We start from the raw sequence: 16081 nt of genomic DNA on the forward strand, positions 1-16081 counted from the left end.
TTTACAAGGATGATTATGCAATGTTGTATGGATCGGCCAAAACTGCATGATATTCAATATCTTTAAAGAGCCTGGTGTTCCTGCTTTGGAATGACTCATGAAATGTCCTCCACACGGTCTCTTGGGAGACTTCCCTCCTGTCCCACCTATCTGTGGTTCTTAAACCACACCCAGACGTTGCTCCCACTCTCCAAATTTCCCAATTCTCAAGTATATTTGTCACCCTGAGTTATTATAGCACCCCAATTCACTTTCACACACTTAAATAGTTATGGGAAAATTAGTCATGTTGTTAGCTACTGGAAAATAAATTTGTAATGATTTTGTCTGAACTATCACAGAGTATGCTCCCTTGAATTCCGGAATCCAGGTAAGGTAGACTGGAATGATCGAAATGCTATAGTGATAAGAGCTAGAAAACAGAAAGGAGGGCAAAGTGGCCATTAGAAGAAAAATGGTAAACTGAAGTTGATTTGAACAAGCAGATATAGATACAAATCATGTACAAAAAGAAACTACACCAGCTGTGAAAAAGGCTACAAAATGAATAAGATGTAAGCCCTCTGGAACCTGAAGAAGCTTATGACCTAGTGAGAAAGATGGATATTAAGCGTGAAATGCCCTTTGAGAAATACAAATATAGGTAGGTAGGGGTACAAAGAAAAGATTGATTAACCCTGCATATTATAGCATGTGGGGCATGGAACTGGTTAAAATCATGGGCTTTGTAGTCAGACAGGCCTGAGTTAAAATCCTTACTTTACCATCTATTGGTTGTCTAGTTTTGTGATTTTATGCAAATTACTATCTCAAAAGTAGAATGGGTTTATACTAATAATTATCTCATAAGAACACTGTGAGACTCAATACACTCACGCATATGCACCATGTAACACCGTAAATTCTCCACACATTCTCTATTGTTAGTAAGTTACTAAAATGGTCCATTGGAAAAAGCCTATATTAGGATGATTATACGGTCATTGTTTTATCTTCTACAGTTCAGTTCCATGCAAGAAGTCAGATTCTCAAGGGCTAAAAAGCAAAATAGGCAAGAAGAATGAAAAAGAGAAGCTATATCATTTTGCCTACTGTTATGGTCTTTGTCTACTGCCCCTGGTCCCAGACATAGGAGACTCCAGGTTACATGTCATCCTTCTGTGAAGAATTCCTTGGGTGGAGTTAACACTTGCTCATCCAGGTTTCCATAGCAGTTGGGGTACAGCTCTTGAATCATAACCATAACCACAATCATAATACCTACAATTTTTTGAGCACATGTCACTACTATTCAATGTAATTCTCTCTTACCTCTGATGCATCTCTGCAGTGCCAAATAATAATTGGAATGATTGCTCCCACTTTGCAGATAAGGAAACCGAGGACTAGATAAATCAAGAGAGTTGTATAAGCCCACCAGCAGAAGATGAGGCTGAGATTTGAACAATGGTCTGACTGATGGCAAAGCCCAATTTTAGCTTTCGCCACATTGCCTCCTCATTTCCATATATTATTTAAACTATTGGTTTAAATGTCTGGCTCCCTGACCAAAATCTCTTAGGGACCAGGGGCTCTACCTTGCACATCGATGTAATCTATGTATCTCCAGCAATTTACATAGAGCCGATATGTAGTGAGCACTGCTTGCTCATCGAAAGAATTGAATGAATGAACAAATAAATGAACTATTCTCAAAACATTCAGTAGGGGCAGTGCATCTAAGTTCATGCGTGGCTCAACATTCATCTGTCCTGTGATCTTGCTAAATTCATTAATTTTTACAGCTTTTTGTGGATTCCTTAGGATTTTCTGCATACACAATTATGTCATCTGCAAGTGAAAAGAGTTTACCTCTTTCTTTCCCATATCAGTAGTTTATTACCAGTAGTTCATTCTTTACATTGTTGTACAGTATCCAAATCAACTTTTAGAATACACTCCCTTAAATATTTGGGAATTTCATAAGATTTCTATGTTAGGGTAATATCTCAATTGGTGTAATGAAAAGACCCCAAATTAGAGTTGTCCAAATAAAATGGAGATTTATTTCCTTGTATGCAACTCTCTTGACTAGTCCCGGGAAAGGGAGTGCCTGTGTGTTCCATAAGGTACTATACCTTAGGCTGCCATCCTCGTCTGCGTGATCAAGTCTGGTCTCTGAAGTCTGCCTTCCAGTCTGGGAAGAACAGAGGAAAACAGGAAGTCCAGAGGAAGCAATTTTCTGTTAGGAAAATGGGGGGGGGGGGGGGAGTTGCGCCTATCTCTTCTAGTCACTTTTCATAGGAGAAGATGCAGTCACGGGGCCACACATAACTGAAAAGGAAGCTGGGCCATGTAATCTCTAGCTGGGGAGGTAGAAAAAGCTAGAAAAAATCGGGAGCAATTATCAGACGGCTGCACTCTTCAAGAGCAAATGCAATAATACTTTTCTTACCTAATGTCAGACTTTGGATCAACATCCAGAAAGAAAGCCACACCCCTTCCCAGTATGTGAAAATGCCATGAGCAGAACAGACAGAACGAGTCTTCAAATCCTGGGGACTATTCTATAGGAGAAGAGAACGAGTTATTCCACTTCCAGAGTGCTCTAACAGCATTGTGAACAAAATTAGGGCAATAAAGAGCAAGCTTGCATCTGTGGTTTTCCCCTGGCATGCTTCAGTTTTTCCTAGGCTGCTGCTGGAAGAAAATGAAACACATCAAAAATGTGGAAAGATGGAGAGAAGCCATTAGGAACAGACGCACTGGCTACAGGGCGAAGTGATAGCTAACGGCAGGGATGGAGACAGAACACAGCAGGGAGAAGGCACAGCAGTCTGGGATCATTTAATGAAGAGCAAATACCCCTAAGCACCCTCGAGTGTTTTCTGAAGGCCTCGCTGTATGGCTGCCAGGTACCGAAACTGATGTTTGTGAGGACGAACTGTGCGGAGGTCCTCTCTAGAAGACGAGTATGGGATCCAGTATTACTTAAGTCCTCTCCACCTCTCTTTCCTCACCTCTCCCCAAGTCCCCCTACCAGAAACCAATCCTAGGATGATTTTTGTCCCAGTTAAATGAGGTTTAAGTGAATGCTAAAAAAAAAAAAAATACCTTCAATGAGAAAAGAAATCTCAAAGGGGGTACCTATAACCCAATGGAATGATTGTTATGTCATTAGTAAGGAAGGTTAAATGGCCTAATATTCACAGAAGGATGCATTTAGTACAGTTTATGAAGATATAGTTAGTAGATAAAATTAAAATGCTTCCATGCCTTAAGGGCAAACTTTACTTCCTCAGATAGCCTCATTACCCAATAGAATTATGCAAATCAGGTATTGATAAGTTATACCTCAGGAATTTGGCATTTAATGAAGGTTTTCTTTCTTTTCCATGCTTTATTATGCAGAGAAAAAGTAGTTGATGAAAATGAGACTGTGTTAATGGATATGTTTAAAGTTATGATTGGTCATCATTGTGCGTGTGTGTTTTGCTTTATTTGTCAAGTTTTCAACTTTAGAATAAAACCTGGGCTTAAGAACAAGTGTTTCTGAAGCAGATTTTTCAGTCAAGTTAAGAATGTCATTTGCCATCATTACAAGAATTTGTCCAAAGAAGAAAAGTGATAATGCAGATAGTTCTAAAAGGCAATAATCAGAAAGCAATTTATATTTTAAGAATATGTGTCTGTGTGTATATGTATTGCTGATATTCATAGTATCCCCAGCATTTTGAACAAATAACAAGGGAACTCTGTAAAGGTCTGACTTGAAAAAGTTACAAAGCTAGCTTCCCCCTCTTGGCCTCAGGAAAGCTAAGAATGAATAGAATTTGGTTCAGTTCCATCCAACAGGATCTTTTGTACCTCTTCTCTGTATTGATTAGTGATTTTAAGTAGCACAAAGCATCTTTAGCCAGCTTCGGCCTCAAAGGGGGAGCCTGCTGTAACAATACAGAGCAAGGAGGCATCTTGCCATGTTTGAATCACAATTCCAAATTTCCAGGGTAGGAAAACATATTGGCCCAATTTATTTGAGGTTTCTATCCCTAATCCTATCAGCTATGGTGGGTGTGTCGAAATCACAGGTGTTCAAGTGGCTACTTGAAATTCCCCTAACGATGGAGGGGTGGTTCCCAGAGGAAGGAGATTAAATATTTAGAGGTGAGCAGACAGTCTCTAAACTTTTCCTATTACACGATAGATTTAGCCCAAAATAAGCACTGTGGTAACAAAAGAGATGCTTATGTTATAATCTGTCTTAACAAAGGTCACAATCTCATAAACCCACATACACACATGAAGGAGTAAAAGTTAGTACTATGATTAAGGACTGAGTAATGGCTTTGACCAGAAGGGGCTGGAAATAGTAGAGACATGAGGCAACTTTATTTATTTATTATTTATTTATTTAAATTCAATTTAATTAACATATACTATTAATTTCAGAGATAGAATTCAGTGATTCATCAGTTGCATACAACACCCAGTGCCCTCCTTAGTGCCCATCACCCACTTACCCCATCCCCCCACCCACCTCCCCTCAAGCAACCCTCAGTTTGTAGAAACATGGGGGAACTTGAAATGAAAAGACACGGGTTCAAATATTGGCTCTGGCCCCTACTCCTTATGTATCCTCAATGGGTCAGAGATTTTTTATTTGTGGGTCTTCATTTTATTTGTAAAATGTGGAGGATTATATTTAACTTAAAGGCATTTTGTGCTACTTAAACGCAGTACCTACCAAATACCCACTACACCGTGGAATATGACCATTTGGTTGGACGAGCACGCGGTAAACGCACAACTTCAGTAAAGCACTGGACTACATGTTGGCAACAGAAGGAAGGAACAGGTGTTGGTTGTCCTTGGGGAAACCACAGTCTGCGGCCTGGGGGAGTGGGCAGGAGACAGATAAACAGATAATTGCCGTAAAAGGCAGTTCCTTTGTTGACTATGATCCTGGATGTGGCTGGGGTTGATCCGAGAGGGTTTCAGGGAGGTAGTAGGACACAAGGCAGGCCTTATGCAGGTAGATAGGATTTTTTTTTTCCTTAAAGATTTATTTATTTATTCTAGAGAGACAGCACATGCATGAGGGGCAGAGGGCGAAGAGAGAGAATCTCAAGTAGACTCCATGCTGAGCGCAGAGCCTGATGAGGCGCTTGATCCCATGACCCTGAGATCATAACCTGAGCCAAAACCATGGTCAGGGCCCGGGAGATAGGATTTTAACAGGAACATTTCGTATCAGACTGAGGTAAAACCTTGAGCACAGCTGACCTAGCTCTGCAAGATGACAGTTCACATTTTCTGGGGTAAGGAGGCTAAATCAGTAATTTAAAAGACTATTCCCAAACACTGCTGTGCTTAAATAAAGGGGCTAAGGGAGAAATCTACACTTTCGAAGCAGGGTTTTACAGGGTAAAGGAAGCTAGAAAATACACAGAGTAGGACCATCCACCTTGGGGCAATGTAGAGCATTTTTTCTGTGCTCAGTGAAAATGCACACTCAAGAAATGGACTTTTGATTTAATTGTGTAAGTTAAGAAAATTTACGCCACAAACTAACAGTAGATAAGTTTCAAAATCACTCTTTGCTAGATTTAGCTGGGGGGAAAGATAAAAGCAAGAAGTGATACCAATATTTGACTATTTTGACACCGCTGCTTTGATATGCTAGTCAAGACTTGTCAGAACTATTTACCATCTCAGAACAATTTGTTCATTTCACTCAGAAATTAGAAGTGTGTTTTGGCCAATAATCCTAAATTTATTTTGTAGTAGTCATTTTTCTTAATGGAAGTGTTTTCCAGATGTTGCCTAAGCCTAGCTGTCTGGGCCCTCTTCCAACAAATGAGGAAAGTTTGATTTCATAGGTTGTCACTGTTGATTCTGTCTAACCTTTGGACTAATTGGTTCATCCCAATATATTTGCACGGATATATAAGACTTCCAGGACACTGGAAAAACTCATTATTGCTTTTACGGGTAAGTGTCAAAGTTAACTTGCCTCGTGGAATTAAATGTGTTTTCAATTCAATAGGGATATGCTTTAGTCAAGGAGTTTGAAAAAGATTTATAAGGATAGTAGTAGGAAAGTTTTGAGAAGGATCACAGCTATGCAATACACCTGTTGGAAGCTCACAAATTTATACGGAGAGTTAAGGGAAAGTTGGAAGGGTCACTTCTGTGTTTGTTAAATTACATTTTACTGAAGTTGGTTATTTATTTATTTATTTTCTCCCCAAGCTGGAATTTAAACCTTGCACTGTAAGTATATGCTATAATTTAAATAGTGTTGAGATAAGGTTGTTTTCCTTTTGGGGGGAATTCGAAAGTATTAAAATGGACAGTAACATGATTGAGATGGTGACTTGATGATTTCTTCTGCATAAGATTAAATCTAATGGTGAAATATTTATGATAGAATTAAGGCTGATTATCTTTAAAAGTCTTGTTTCAAGAGTGGGATGGTTTTATCATTAAATCGCCTTTTAAAAGTTACTGAAACACGGTAAGTGACACAGGCATAAACTAATGAGACTAAAGAGCAGTTTTTTGATACTTTTTCTTTTCTTTGCAGTGAGGGCTCGGTACCCGGAAACAGCCATGGAGTGGAAAATACTTTCCATGTACTTGCTGCTACTTTCTGTTTTCTTGATTCAGCAAGTTTCTTCTCAAGGTATCTTAACCATCAAAAAGACTTTTATTTAACAGCTGTTGCTAATCATTCTGTGTTGACTATTACTGCAACAAAAGAAATAGATTTCTAAAGACATATATTTGTTTGAGCTTAATGTACAATTTTAAAGTTACGTGAAGCAGATATGGCATATTTATAAGCATTTTGGAATTCTCACGTTTTTCTCATGTCTTATGAAATCTTTCAAGTTTTGAGTTTTTCTATAGAATAATTTCTGTGCTCCTTATTTTTATGGTTCTTCCAAAAGTTCAACAAAATACAGACACGGGATAAAACTACGCTAGTGTGATGGAGTATCATCAGACAAACTGAAAAGAACAATGTTGAAATAACATGTAATTTTTGCTTCCATGTTTACAATAAATATAACTAGTCTTTTACATCACATAAATTATTGATGACTTATTTTGGCATCATGTAGAACTAAGTATAATATTACAATGAACATTTACAAAGTTTCAAACGGCCCTGTATTAATCTTGAAATTTCTGTCTTCCTTACAAGGACTAGTCATCCAAATATGACTTACATTCGCACACATGTCATATATTATGATATTGAACTATTCCAGTTTTCCAAAAACAGGCAGTCCTGAATGAACAGTTCTTGTTATTCATTTTAGAGAATGTTAAGATACATTCAATACAATCACCTTAGCCGAGGTCTCTAGCATGCGATCAAGGTTGATGAGTGACAGTAATACCAAGTGTTGGATTTTCTTTTCCTTTTTTGTTTCTTTGACAAGCAAAACTGGAGAGAAGAAAAATCTAGGTGCATGATTGTTATGGTGAAATTGTATTTATAAAATAGACACTTCCAAGAAAATAGTTAAAATTCCCACCAGCCTAAGCATGAGAGATAACTGCCTGCCATGGACATAGTTTCAGAATCACTTAGATAAGATGGAAAAACAGGTGAAAGCAAATGTGAATATTTAATAAGGAATGATGGCCACCACGCCATTTCTAGACTCCTCTGCTCTCTGGTGATAGTATTATAAGGCTCACAACACTGAGAGCATTTCCTAAGCTATCTATGAAAACAATTGCTCTTCCTACAAAGATAATTGATTTCCTATTTCAGAAATCTGCTAACTAGAAAAGAGTAGCCTTTAATGTTGTGTTGTCTGCTTGTCTTGCCTTTTCAACTTCTTCTCATTCTTTTTCCTTTATATATAATATATGTATTTATATACATACACTATATATGCATTTTTGTATGTATTGTGCACATGTGTATGCAAAAAGTTGTGAAGGTTGTCCTAATATTTACTCTTTTCTTTGCACATGAAGACTTTTGCTTTCCCGGACTCATTATTTTGAGATTTTTCCAGTGTGTTTCAACTTCCCTGTTTGGCTTTAGGACATTGCACCTGACAGTTTCTATTCCAGAGACAGATTCCATTGTTACATTTTTGTGGTTATTCTCTCAGGAAGGTGTTTTCCAAGTGATTCTTCAAAATACATTTGAGGATCATTACACTTTTGTTTGTATTTTTTTTTTTTATTTTACCCAGAGTAACTCTGACCTTTATATTCATGCCCAGATGCTATTTGAACAGTTACCTATTTTGTACTCACTGTAGCTGTGCTTGCAAGCATCTGACTTCCTCAACATTTAAAGAAGGCAGTTATCCTCATGAATAAAAAGAAGAGGAAGCCGAGGGAAGTTTTTGCTGGCATAACCAGCTTGCTTTAAACTCAACATGAGAGATGAGACGCAGTGTGATTGGGTGGGAAAAGTGTGGGCTTTAGAATCAGAGATTTCAGAGTTCAAATTCTAGGTGACCATATAATGTATTATGCAAATCGGGACACTTCTGAGAGTGAAAGAGGTCAGTATGAATAATTAATAGGTACTAATTGACCTGTAATACATATATCCTGGAACTATTCACTGCGTGTCCCTGAGCTAGTAATTAAAGTCTCTGTGTTTCAGCTTCCTTATCTCTCAAAAGGGGCTACTGATACTCTCCTGGCAACATTTTCATAAACATTAGAGATAACGTATAACTCAGTGCCCAGCACAGAGATGCTGAAGAAATGTCAGCTGGTCTTCATTAGCGGCAGCCTCAGGAGAGCCCTAGCTGCTACCCCTCCCCCAGGAATGTTACCGGCTTTTTGCAAAGCCCTTAACTTTGCCTGATTTTCAAAAGTGTATTTATCTTCTCAGTCTAGTGAAGAATAAAGTGGCACGATCAAGGTCACATAAGCCATCAGGCTAAGTTCAGCAGGACCCATTGCTACCCATCATTCCCGACCTTTTCCGATTGATAAAATTCTCCCTCGCCAAGTGGCTTTATCCTCATTAGATCTCTTCCTTTCCGTGAAGCAGTTTGGCCATGTTTACGCTAGTATTGTATAATTTTAGATTTACCAAGCTGTGCAGGGAGATGTGGGGAAGGGTATTCTAGAGATGCCACCTGCAACTGTGATTATAAATGTCAACACTACATGGAGTGCTGCCCTGATTTCAAGAAAGTCTGCACCATGGGTAAGTCCTGACAGCTAGTGTCTCCCCTGTCCTGCAACACTGTTCTGTGGGTCCCCTTGCACCTGTTTCCACACTCTTGCGCTTCTCTTTGCTCAAGTGCCTTTCCCTTCCTCGCATACGTGTTGCAGCGTGCTGTACCGAAGGATGGTGTCAGAGCTCAGGCCTGGCGGGGCGGGGGAAGGAGGGGGGGGAGGGGAGCCTGGAAATCTGTCAGGTGCACAAGGTGGTTGACTAGTCCCAAGTAAAATGTAGAGAATACTGTGACTCGGGAGTCATTAAGTAAATCAAAGATGTAATTGCTTAGTGTTGGGGTCCTTCAATAGTTTCATCAAAAGAATCCATGGATATAAAATAATCTTATCGACTGTTGGACTTTTTGATATGTTTCTAAAGTACCCCAAAAAAGGCACTTTAAATACGAAGCATTAGTGTTTCATGAGGAATTTCAGTTAAAACCCAAAGGGTCTGAATTTTAAATTATGAGTGGTATTTCCCTTGAACACTTCTGGATCATTTTCTTAACACAGGGACATTTCAATCTCCAACTTTTGAAAATTATAATTAAAAGTGGTTCAGAGTTATGTTCACTTTAGAATTTGTAGGTGAAGTTGATAAATATATTGCTGTACAGTTACGTGTCGTACAAGGTGATCATTTCAAATAGGCCTTGGTAAGTTACTGTGCCTCTAGCCAAGGCTTGTTTTGACATGAGCAGGCATAACCCAGGCTATGGGATTAGGCTGCAATCTTCCAACTCTACACCTTGCTCAGTTTGTCATAATAAAAGTCTCTGCATTATAAGTGATTTTTGAGCCTAAACAGGGACCCATCTATATTAAGCCAGCTCTTTGGAATATTGTTGTGAGGTCTGAACGTTCATTTAATAAACATCAACTACAAAGCAGTGGTGCAAGGTGAAGAGGATGGAGGATTTCATATGAAGGGTTCCCACCTTTCCACTGTACATATGTGAAATGACAGCACTGGGGTGTTTCTCAGAGCCTCGAAGGGCAAGAAAACTCCTCTGAGTCCATCATATTTCTTTCTTGACTTCTGCACTTGGAAAACCACCTATTTTCCAAATCCCAAATGAAAGACTTAGAAATGCACTTTTGGAACTCTAGTCAGCTATCAGGTGGGAAATGGCTATCAGTACATGGGTGTGACTGCAGTCAATAATCTGTAATGTTTTGTTTTGCTCTGGGTAGAGCTTTCCTGTAAAGGCCGCTGCTTCGAGTCCTTTGCAAGAGGGAGGGAGTGTGACTGTGACTCAGATTGTACGAAGTATGGCAAGTGCTGTCCTGATTATGAGAATTTTTGTGGAAAAGGTAAGCATCATGATGCCAATCAGCACCTCTCAGTGCGGCCAGACCTGCGCACCTACCTTAGCTTTGCTGATAATGTCTAATATGCACTCCATCTAGGGACTTGATTTTACTAACACAAGCCACTTTGTATTAATTTTGCTTCACCAAGAATGAATTAAAGAAGGAAAGCCTCTTCCAACAGCACTGCCTGGCTCTGCCGGGCTCCAGGAGCATCAGAGATTGCTGGCTGAGGAACAGACAGGATAGGGGCTGAGTGTACGTGCTTTTTCCTCAGGTGTGGTCCAATTTCAGGTGAAGTCAACAGTAACCAGCTTACTCAGTGATTTCTTGTCTCATCCTAATGGTGCTGACCCCACAGTCGGTGGTCCTTTGGGCTAGCTGTGTTTTTGGCTTTAGTGTTTTTGAGTGTATATTGAAGGACAGAATGACACTTTCGGCTTCTCTAAACTAGTCACCTTAGGAGTTGAAGACATTAAATTTATAGGCAAACCTACCAAGAAGTTGTTAACCATCTATTGAATGTCTCTTCCCATCTCTGCAGTCCATGGTCATCTCTGTCTAAATCCCTGTGTGTGATAGAATAGATAAAAAGGGATATTGGCCCATTTTAAAATCCTCTTCTCTGGTTATGGTCCTCAAGGAGTACTCTGAGATTATAGGTCCTGAAGGAGTACTCTGAGAGTACAATAAAACTCTTCAGATTTTCCAAAAAATAAAAAAATAAAAAAAAAATACTTAAAAAAATAACGAATTCCTTTTTTTTTTAACCAAATGTTTACTCTTAAATTCTACTTTTAAAACAACAATATTTGTGGAGATAAAGGTGACAATAAGCATTGCTTGCATAATCTTATCATTTCATTTAAACAAGGCTGTATGTCCTGCTTCTTTGGAACAGTGGAGAAATAGGGTAAAAAACTGTTAGTCAGCATAGTTGAGGGCTATTTCTTAACTGTTCAATGTTTTCATTGGACAGCATTCCAGAAATGATGGAGACAACACCCATATAATCAAAAACTCTGCCGAGTTCCTGCAGCTCTCAGAGAAGGATCTCAGGATGAAGGATACATATTTACTCAGTGCCCTGATAACTGTTTTGGCTGTGAGACAAAAAACTAAGACTTTATTTTGGGCAGAGGATGGGTGGGGAGGGAGGATGGTTAGAGAGTAATGAAGCATTGCAAGGACATGTTAATAAAGACAATGCTTTATGCTACTAGGTGGTGGGTCAGATTACCCGAGGCTAATGCTAAACGAAGAAAATTGATGAAGGTCATGCTTCATTTACAGAATTCATAAAGACAGTCCGGGTTTCCACTGAAAAGAATGGAACCACCCAGAGCTTCACTACTTCATTTTTAAAGAATAACAGACAAACTATCTCACCAGGCACCACTTAGGTTGTTTCGGGGTTGACCTATAGATACTGTTGTAAGCATCTATGTATCTCAAAATTGTAACATTTCGAGAACTGAAGAAATGTGGGTGAGAAAACAGTCCAAGAGGTTGTTTGGCTCAAGATCACTAGCTAGTATGGCAGAACTGTTTCTCAAATTGAGCTATTTGGTGGGAGAGACAGAGGAAAGAGTGTGGTCGTCAGCTCATGGAGACTGCGCTGGCCAGAGTTCCTAGGGGGTGTTCGGTAAGAGCAGCAGGATTTATCACAACTCTCTCTACTCAAAGCCTCCCCACGGTTCTCTGCTTTCTTATCTTTCAGAAGTCCCTCTCCTTTTCTTCTGGTTCCTAATGATCAAAACATGTCCCATGACTTCTCTTCTAGACATAGAAAGGGTAGGCAGATGGGACAGAAAAAGTTTCAAAGATACACACCAAACCATTAACGGTTGTTTAACTTGGGGAAGGGCCACACATTTTGAGAAAAGCATAACGTGAAGGTGTGAACTTTTTATAAGAGTAATATTCATGCAGAACTTTTGTAATTAAAAAAAAAGGTGAATTGGCATCATTTGATTTAAATGAATATGAAAACAGGACAAATGTAATTATTGTATTTCTCTCCCCGAGAGCACAAATACCTTTCGCTCACATGCAGTAATTATTTCTATCATCACAGAAGATTGGCATAAGGGACGGAGCTGATAGAGTCAAGTATGGTTTAGGCCGGGAAATACCTTCAGAAATCATCTAGAATAAACATCTCAATTTGCAGACAAGAAAACAAAGTTCAAGACGGGGTTAGCTCATTTGCTCAAGGTCACAAGGATAGCACCTTGCAGGTCGAGGACTGGAATTCAGGTTTTCTGACCCCTGAGCCTTTGCTCCTTGTCATAACTTATAACAATCTCAGAACCAATATTTTATAGCAATGCATCTTTAGAATTAATTGCTTTGGAGTAACTAGTGTTAGGCTAAGAGCATGCCTACGCTGATTTTCACCAGCATCGATTCTTGAAGCCAGATGCATCCGTGCCTTTCACAGTTAAGAGCTGCTGATGAATGTCAACAAGATGTTAATCCACCTGTCTTGCTTGGCCTCAGTGCATAATCCCACATCACCACCATCTTCAAAGACTGCACCTCCACCTCCAGGAGCATCTCAAACCATCAAATCAACAACAAAACGTTCACCCAAAGCACCAAACAAGAAGATGACTAAGAAAGTGATAGAATCAGAGGAAATAACAGAAGGTAGGAAGATGACAGATGTAATAAAAGGTTTTGAGAGGGACTCAGCTGTAGGTGGACTACTTTTATAAGACTCTTCATAGAATAACGGAATCATGTGAGTCTTGAAAGGCTCATTACACTTTTTAAAATGTGTTTAAAGTCTAAGTTTAAGCCAAATTATAAACCCTCAGCTATTTATTTTTCTTTAGCCAAATTATAAACCATCAGCTATTTATTTTTCTTATAACTGAACCCAGCATGGGTGTAGGTTAAAATAATCAGAAGAAACACATCTCATTGGAAAAAAAAAAAATCTCAGGTGATTTTCTGCAGAATAATTAGATTCTGTGAGAGAGGGGAAAGTTGAGAGAAAGTAATATATTGCTAGTACCTGTGATAAGGTAACTACCTTGCTTTTAACTGACAAATTAAAAGAACAGTTGACCATATTACTGATAAAATAAAAGCAAAACAGACATTTGTAGCTCAGTAAACATTATTTCTTGTTGCATTTGGACTGGCAGTTTTTTGCTTTAAATTACAGTTGGTGTGATCAACCTTTTTATTTGATTTATAGAACATTCTGTTTCTGAAAATCAAGAGTCTTCCTCCTCTTCCTCCTCCTCTTCAACTATTCGGAAAATCAACTCTTCCAAAAATTCAGCTGCTAATAAAGAATTAAAGAAGAAACCCAAAGGTTTGAGCATTGATAAAGATCAAAGACTATATCAATGCCATATTAATAATAATTATCTAAAAGCAATGCACATTGGTAGAATGATTTGAGGACATTTCAGTACTTGGGGCGTGTACAGATTTGTAAAAATTATTGTAGAAGATACTAATGAGAACTTCCCATAGGAAACTAGTGCAAAGCAGCTAAGAAACCATTCTTTAAAGCAAAGGATAAGAAGATGCTAGAGCAGCAGCTCTGGAACCACAGGACACCAGAGATGCTCATTTATGGTTTTCAAGTTTAATTCCTGTCCACTTGATACATTTTTCTTTCTTCTCCTTCTTTCTCTATGTTCCTTGTGTTATTTTTCCTTTAATTTTTACTTATTTTATTTTGCAAACACTTATGTGCTGCTTTAAGTGCTTTAAAATGTTAATCCATTAAAGTCTCATACACATCTCTGGGCAAGGCAATATTATTATCCATATTTTACAGCTCCTTTTTATTATTTTTCTAATAAATTATATGTCATATCTGGCTGATTTTTTTTTTTTTTTGTAGTAGAGAATGCACTACAGATTACGCTGTTACCCTCTGAAAAGAGATTCCCTTTGTTCTGCTTTTATTTCCTGAAATTCTAAAATATATTCTCTTTCTCCAGGAAAGACTGAATTTTGGATACTGGAGTTTTGAAGAACTCTATTTCTGGGGTGGTTGTTATTTCCCCTGAAGCCTTTTCTCTGGCTGAATAGCCAAATACATAGTCTTTGAATCATCCAAAGAGTCTTGCATACCATAGAAGTTTGCTAAATGGAACTCATCTCAGTGATGAGCTCTTGATATGCTCTTTGGGCTCTGAAATTCACCTGTGGGGCAGCTGCTATGAGAAATCCTGTTGAACAGGGTCTTTTGCTGCCATGGCATCCTAATCTCTCTGTATCGCCAGGGCTGCTGAGTTTAGGTGCGCCGAGGAAAGAGAGCAGCTAACAGCCATGTGTATGGAAACAGAGCTCAGTAGGGACCATTGTGGTGATTGGACAGATTCCTGGGGTGTAGTTGTAGAGGTCTCTGAGACAATTGGTGCAGTGAATCTACAAGATGTTGGAACTAGGTTTCCAGGGGGGAGTACGGGTCACTGAGCAATGTGAAATAAGAGGAAGGGAGAGAGTGAGGGGCACAGAGCATTCACAGAGATGAATTAGGGTTGTTGATCATGTTGGTAATTTCAAAGCTGCCACTTGTTTCTGTACATTAATTGTATAGACTTTAATTTGTGCTTTTCACCCCTTCTCATTATTCCCTAAAATAGACCAATCAGATAAGTTCAGTATTTACCATTTTATAACAAGTTAATAGACATATTACAGGTTAGCAATTTGCTTGGGATACATAGCTTGTTGATAAGGATGGGATCTTTAGGTCACTATTCAAGAGAAAACTACTCAAAAATAAAAGATGTGTGTATTTTTTTCTAGTAACAGATAACAAGAAGGAAAGAACTCCCAAAAAGAAACCTACCCCAGAACCACCAGTTGTAGATGAAGCTGGAAGTGGACTGGACAATGGTGACAAGCTCACCCCAACTCCTGACATTCCTACTACCCAACGCAATAGAGTTACCACATCTCCCAAGATTACAACAGGCAAACCAATAAATCCTAAACCCAGTCTTCCACCTAATTCTGATATATCCAAAGAGACACCTTCAACACCCAATAAGGAGGCAACAGTTGCAACTAAAGAGGCTTTTTTAACAAACAAAGAGACTTCAAGTGGAACAAAAGAGAAGACTTCAACTAAAGAGACAAGAAATGCAGAGAAAACACCTCCTAAAGATTTTGTACCCACATCCAAAGCTCCTGTTAAATCTACACCCGAAGCTGAAACTACAACCAAATCCCCTGCTCCCACCACCACCAAGGAGCCCACTCCCACAACCCTCAAGAAGCCTGTTCCTACTACCCCCAAAAAGCCTGCACCTACCACCAAGGGGCCTACACCTACCACCCCCAAGAAGCCTGCTCCCACCACTCCCAAGGAGCCTATACCCACTACCACCAAGGAGCCTGCGCCCACCACCAAGGAGCCTACACCCACCACCCCCAAGGAGCCTGCACCCACCACCCCCAAGGAGCCTACACCCACCACCCCCAAGAAGCCTGCTCCCACCACTCCCAAGGAGCCTGCACCCACCACCCCCAAGGAGCCTGCACCCACCACCCCCAAGGAGCCTACACCCACCACCCCCAAGAAGCCTGCTCCCACCACTCC

The 16081-nt window shown here is 39.4% G+C and overlaps 1 protein-coding gene across 1 annotated transcript in view; it reads left to right on the forward strand.

Annotated features, from left to right (window-relative positions):
* The first annotated feature begins 5856 nt into the window (after positions 1–5856).
* PRG4 (proteoglycan 4) overlaps positions 5857–16081 on the forward strand; it is a 15502-nt gene continuing 5277 nt past the window's right edge. Inside the window, exons 1-7 of the mRNA XM_032393223.1 lie at positions 5857–5970; positions 6566–6664; positions 9056–9178; positions 10387–10506; positions 13006–13155; positions 13712–13831; positions 15286–16081. Coding sequence (XP_032249114.1) covers positions 6592–6664; positions 9056–9178; positions 10387–10506; positions 13006–13155; positions 13712–13831; positions 15286–16081 — 1382 coding nt within the window. The 5' untranslated portion in view covers positions 5857–5970; positions 6566–6591. The remainder of the gene's footprint in view (positions 5971–6565; positions 6665–9055; positions 9179–10386; positions 10507–13005; positions 13156–13711; positions 13832–15285) is intronic.

This window comes from Phoca vitulina, unplaced genomic scaffold (assembly GCF_004348235.1).
Source record: "Phoca vitulina isolate PV1807 unplaced genomic scaffold, GSC_HSeal_1.0 scaffold71, whole genome shotgun sequence".
Lineage (NCBI taxonomy): Eukaryota > Metazoa > Chordata > Mammalia > Carnivora > Phocidae > Phoca > Phoca vitulina.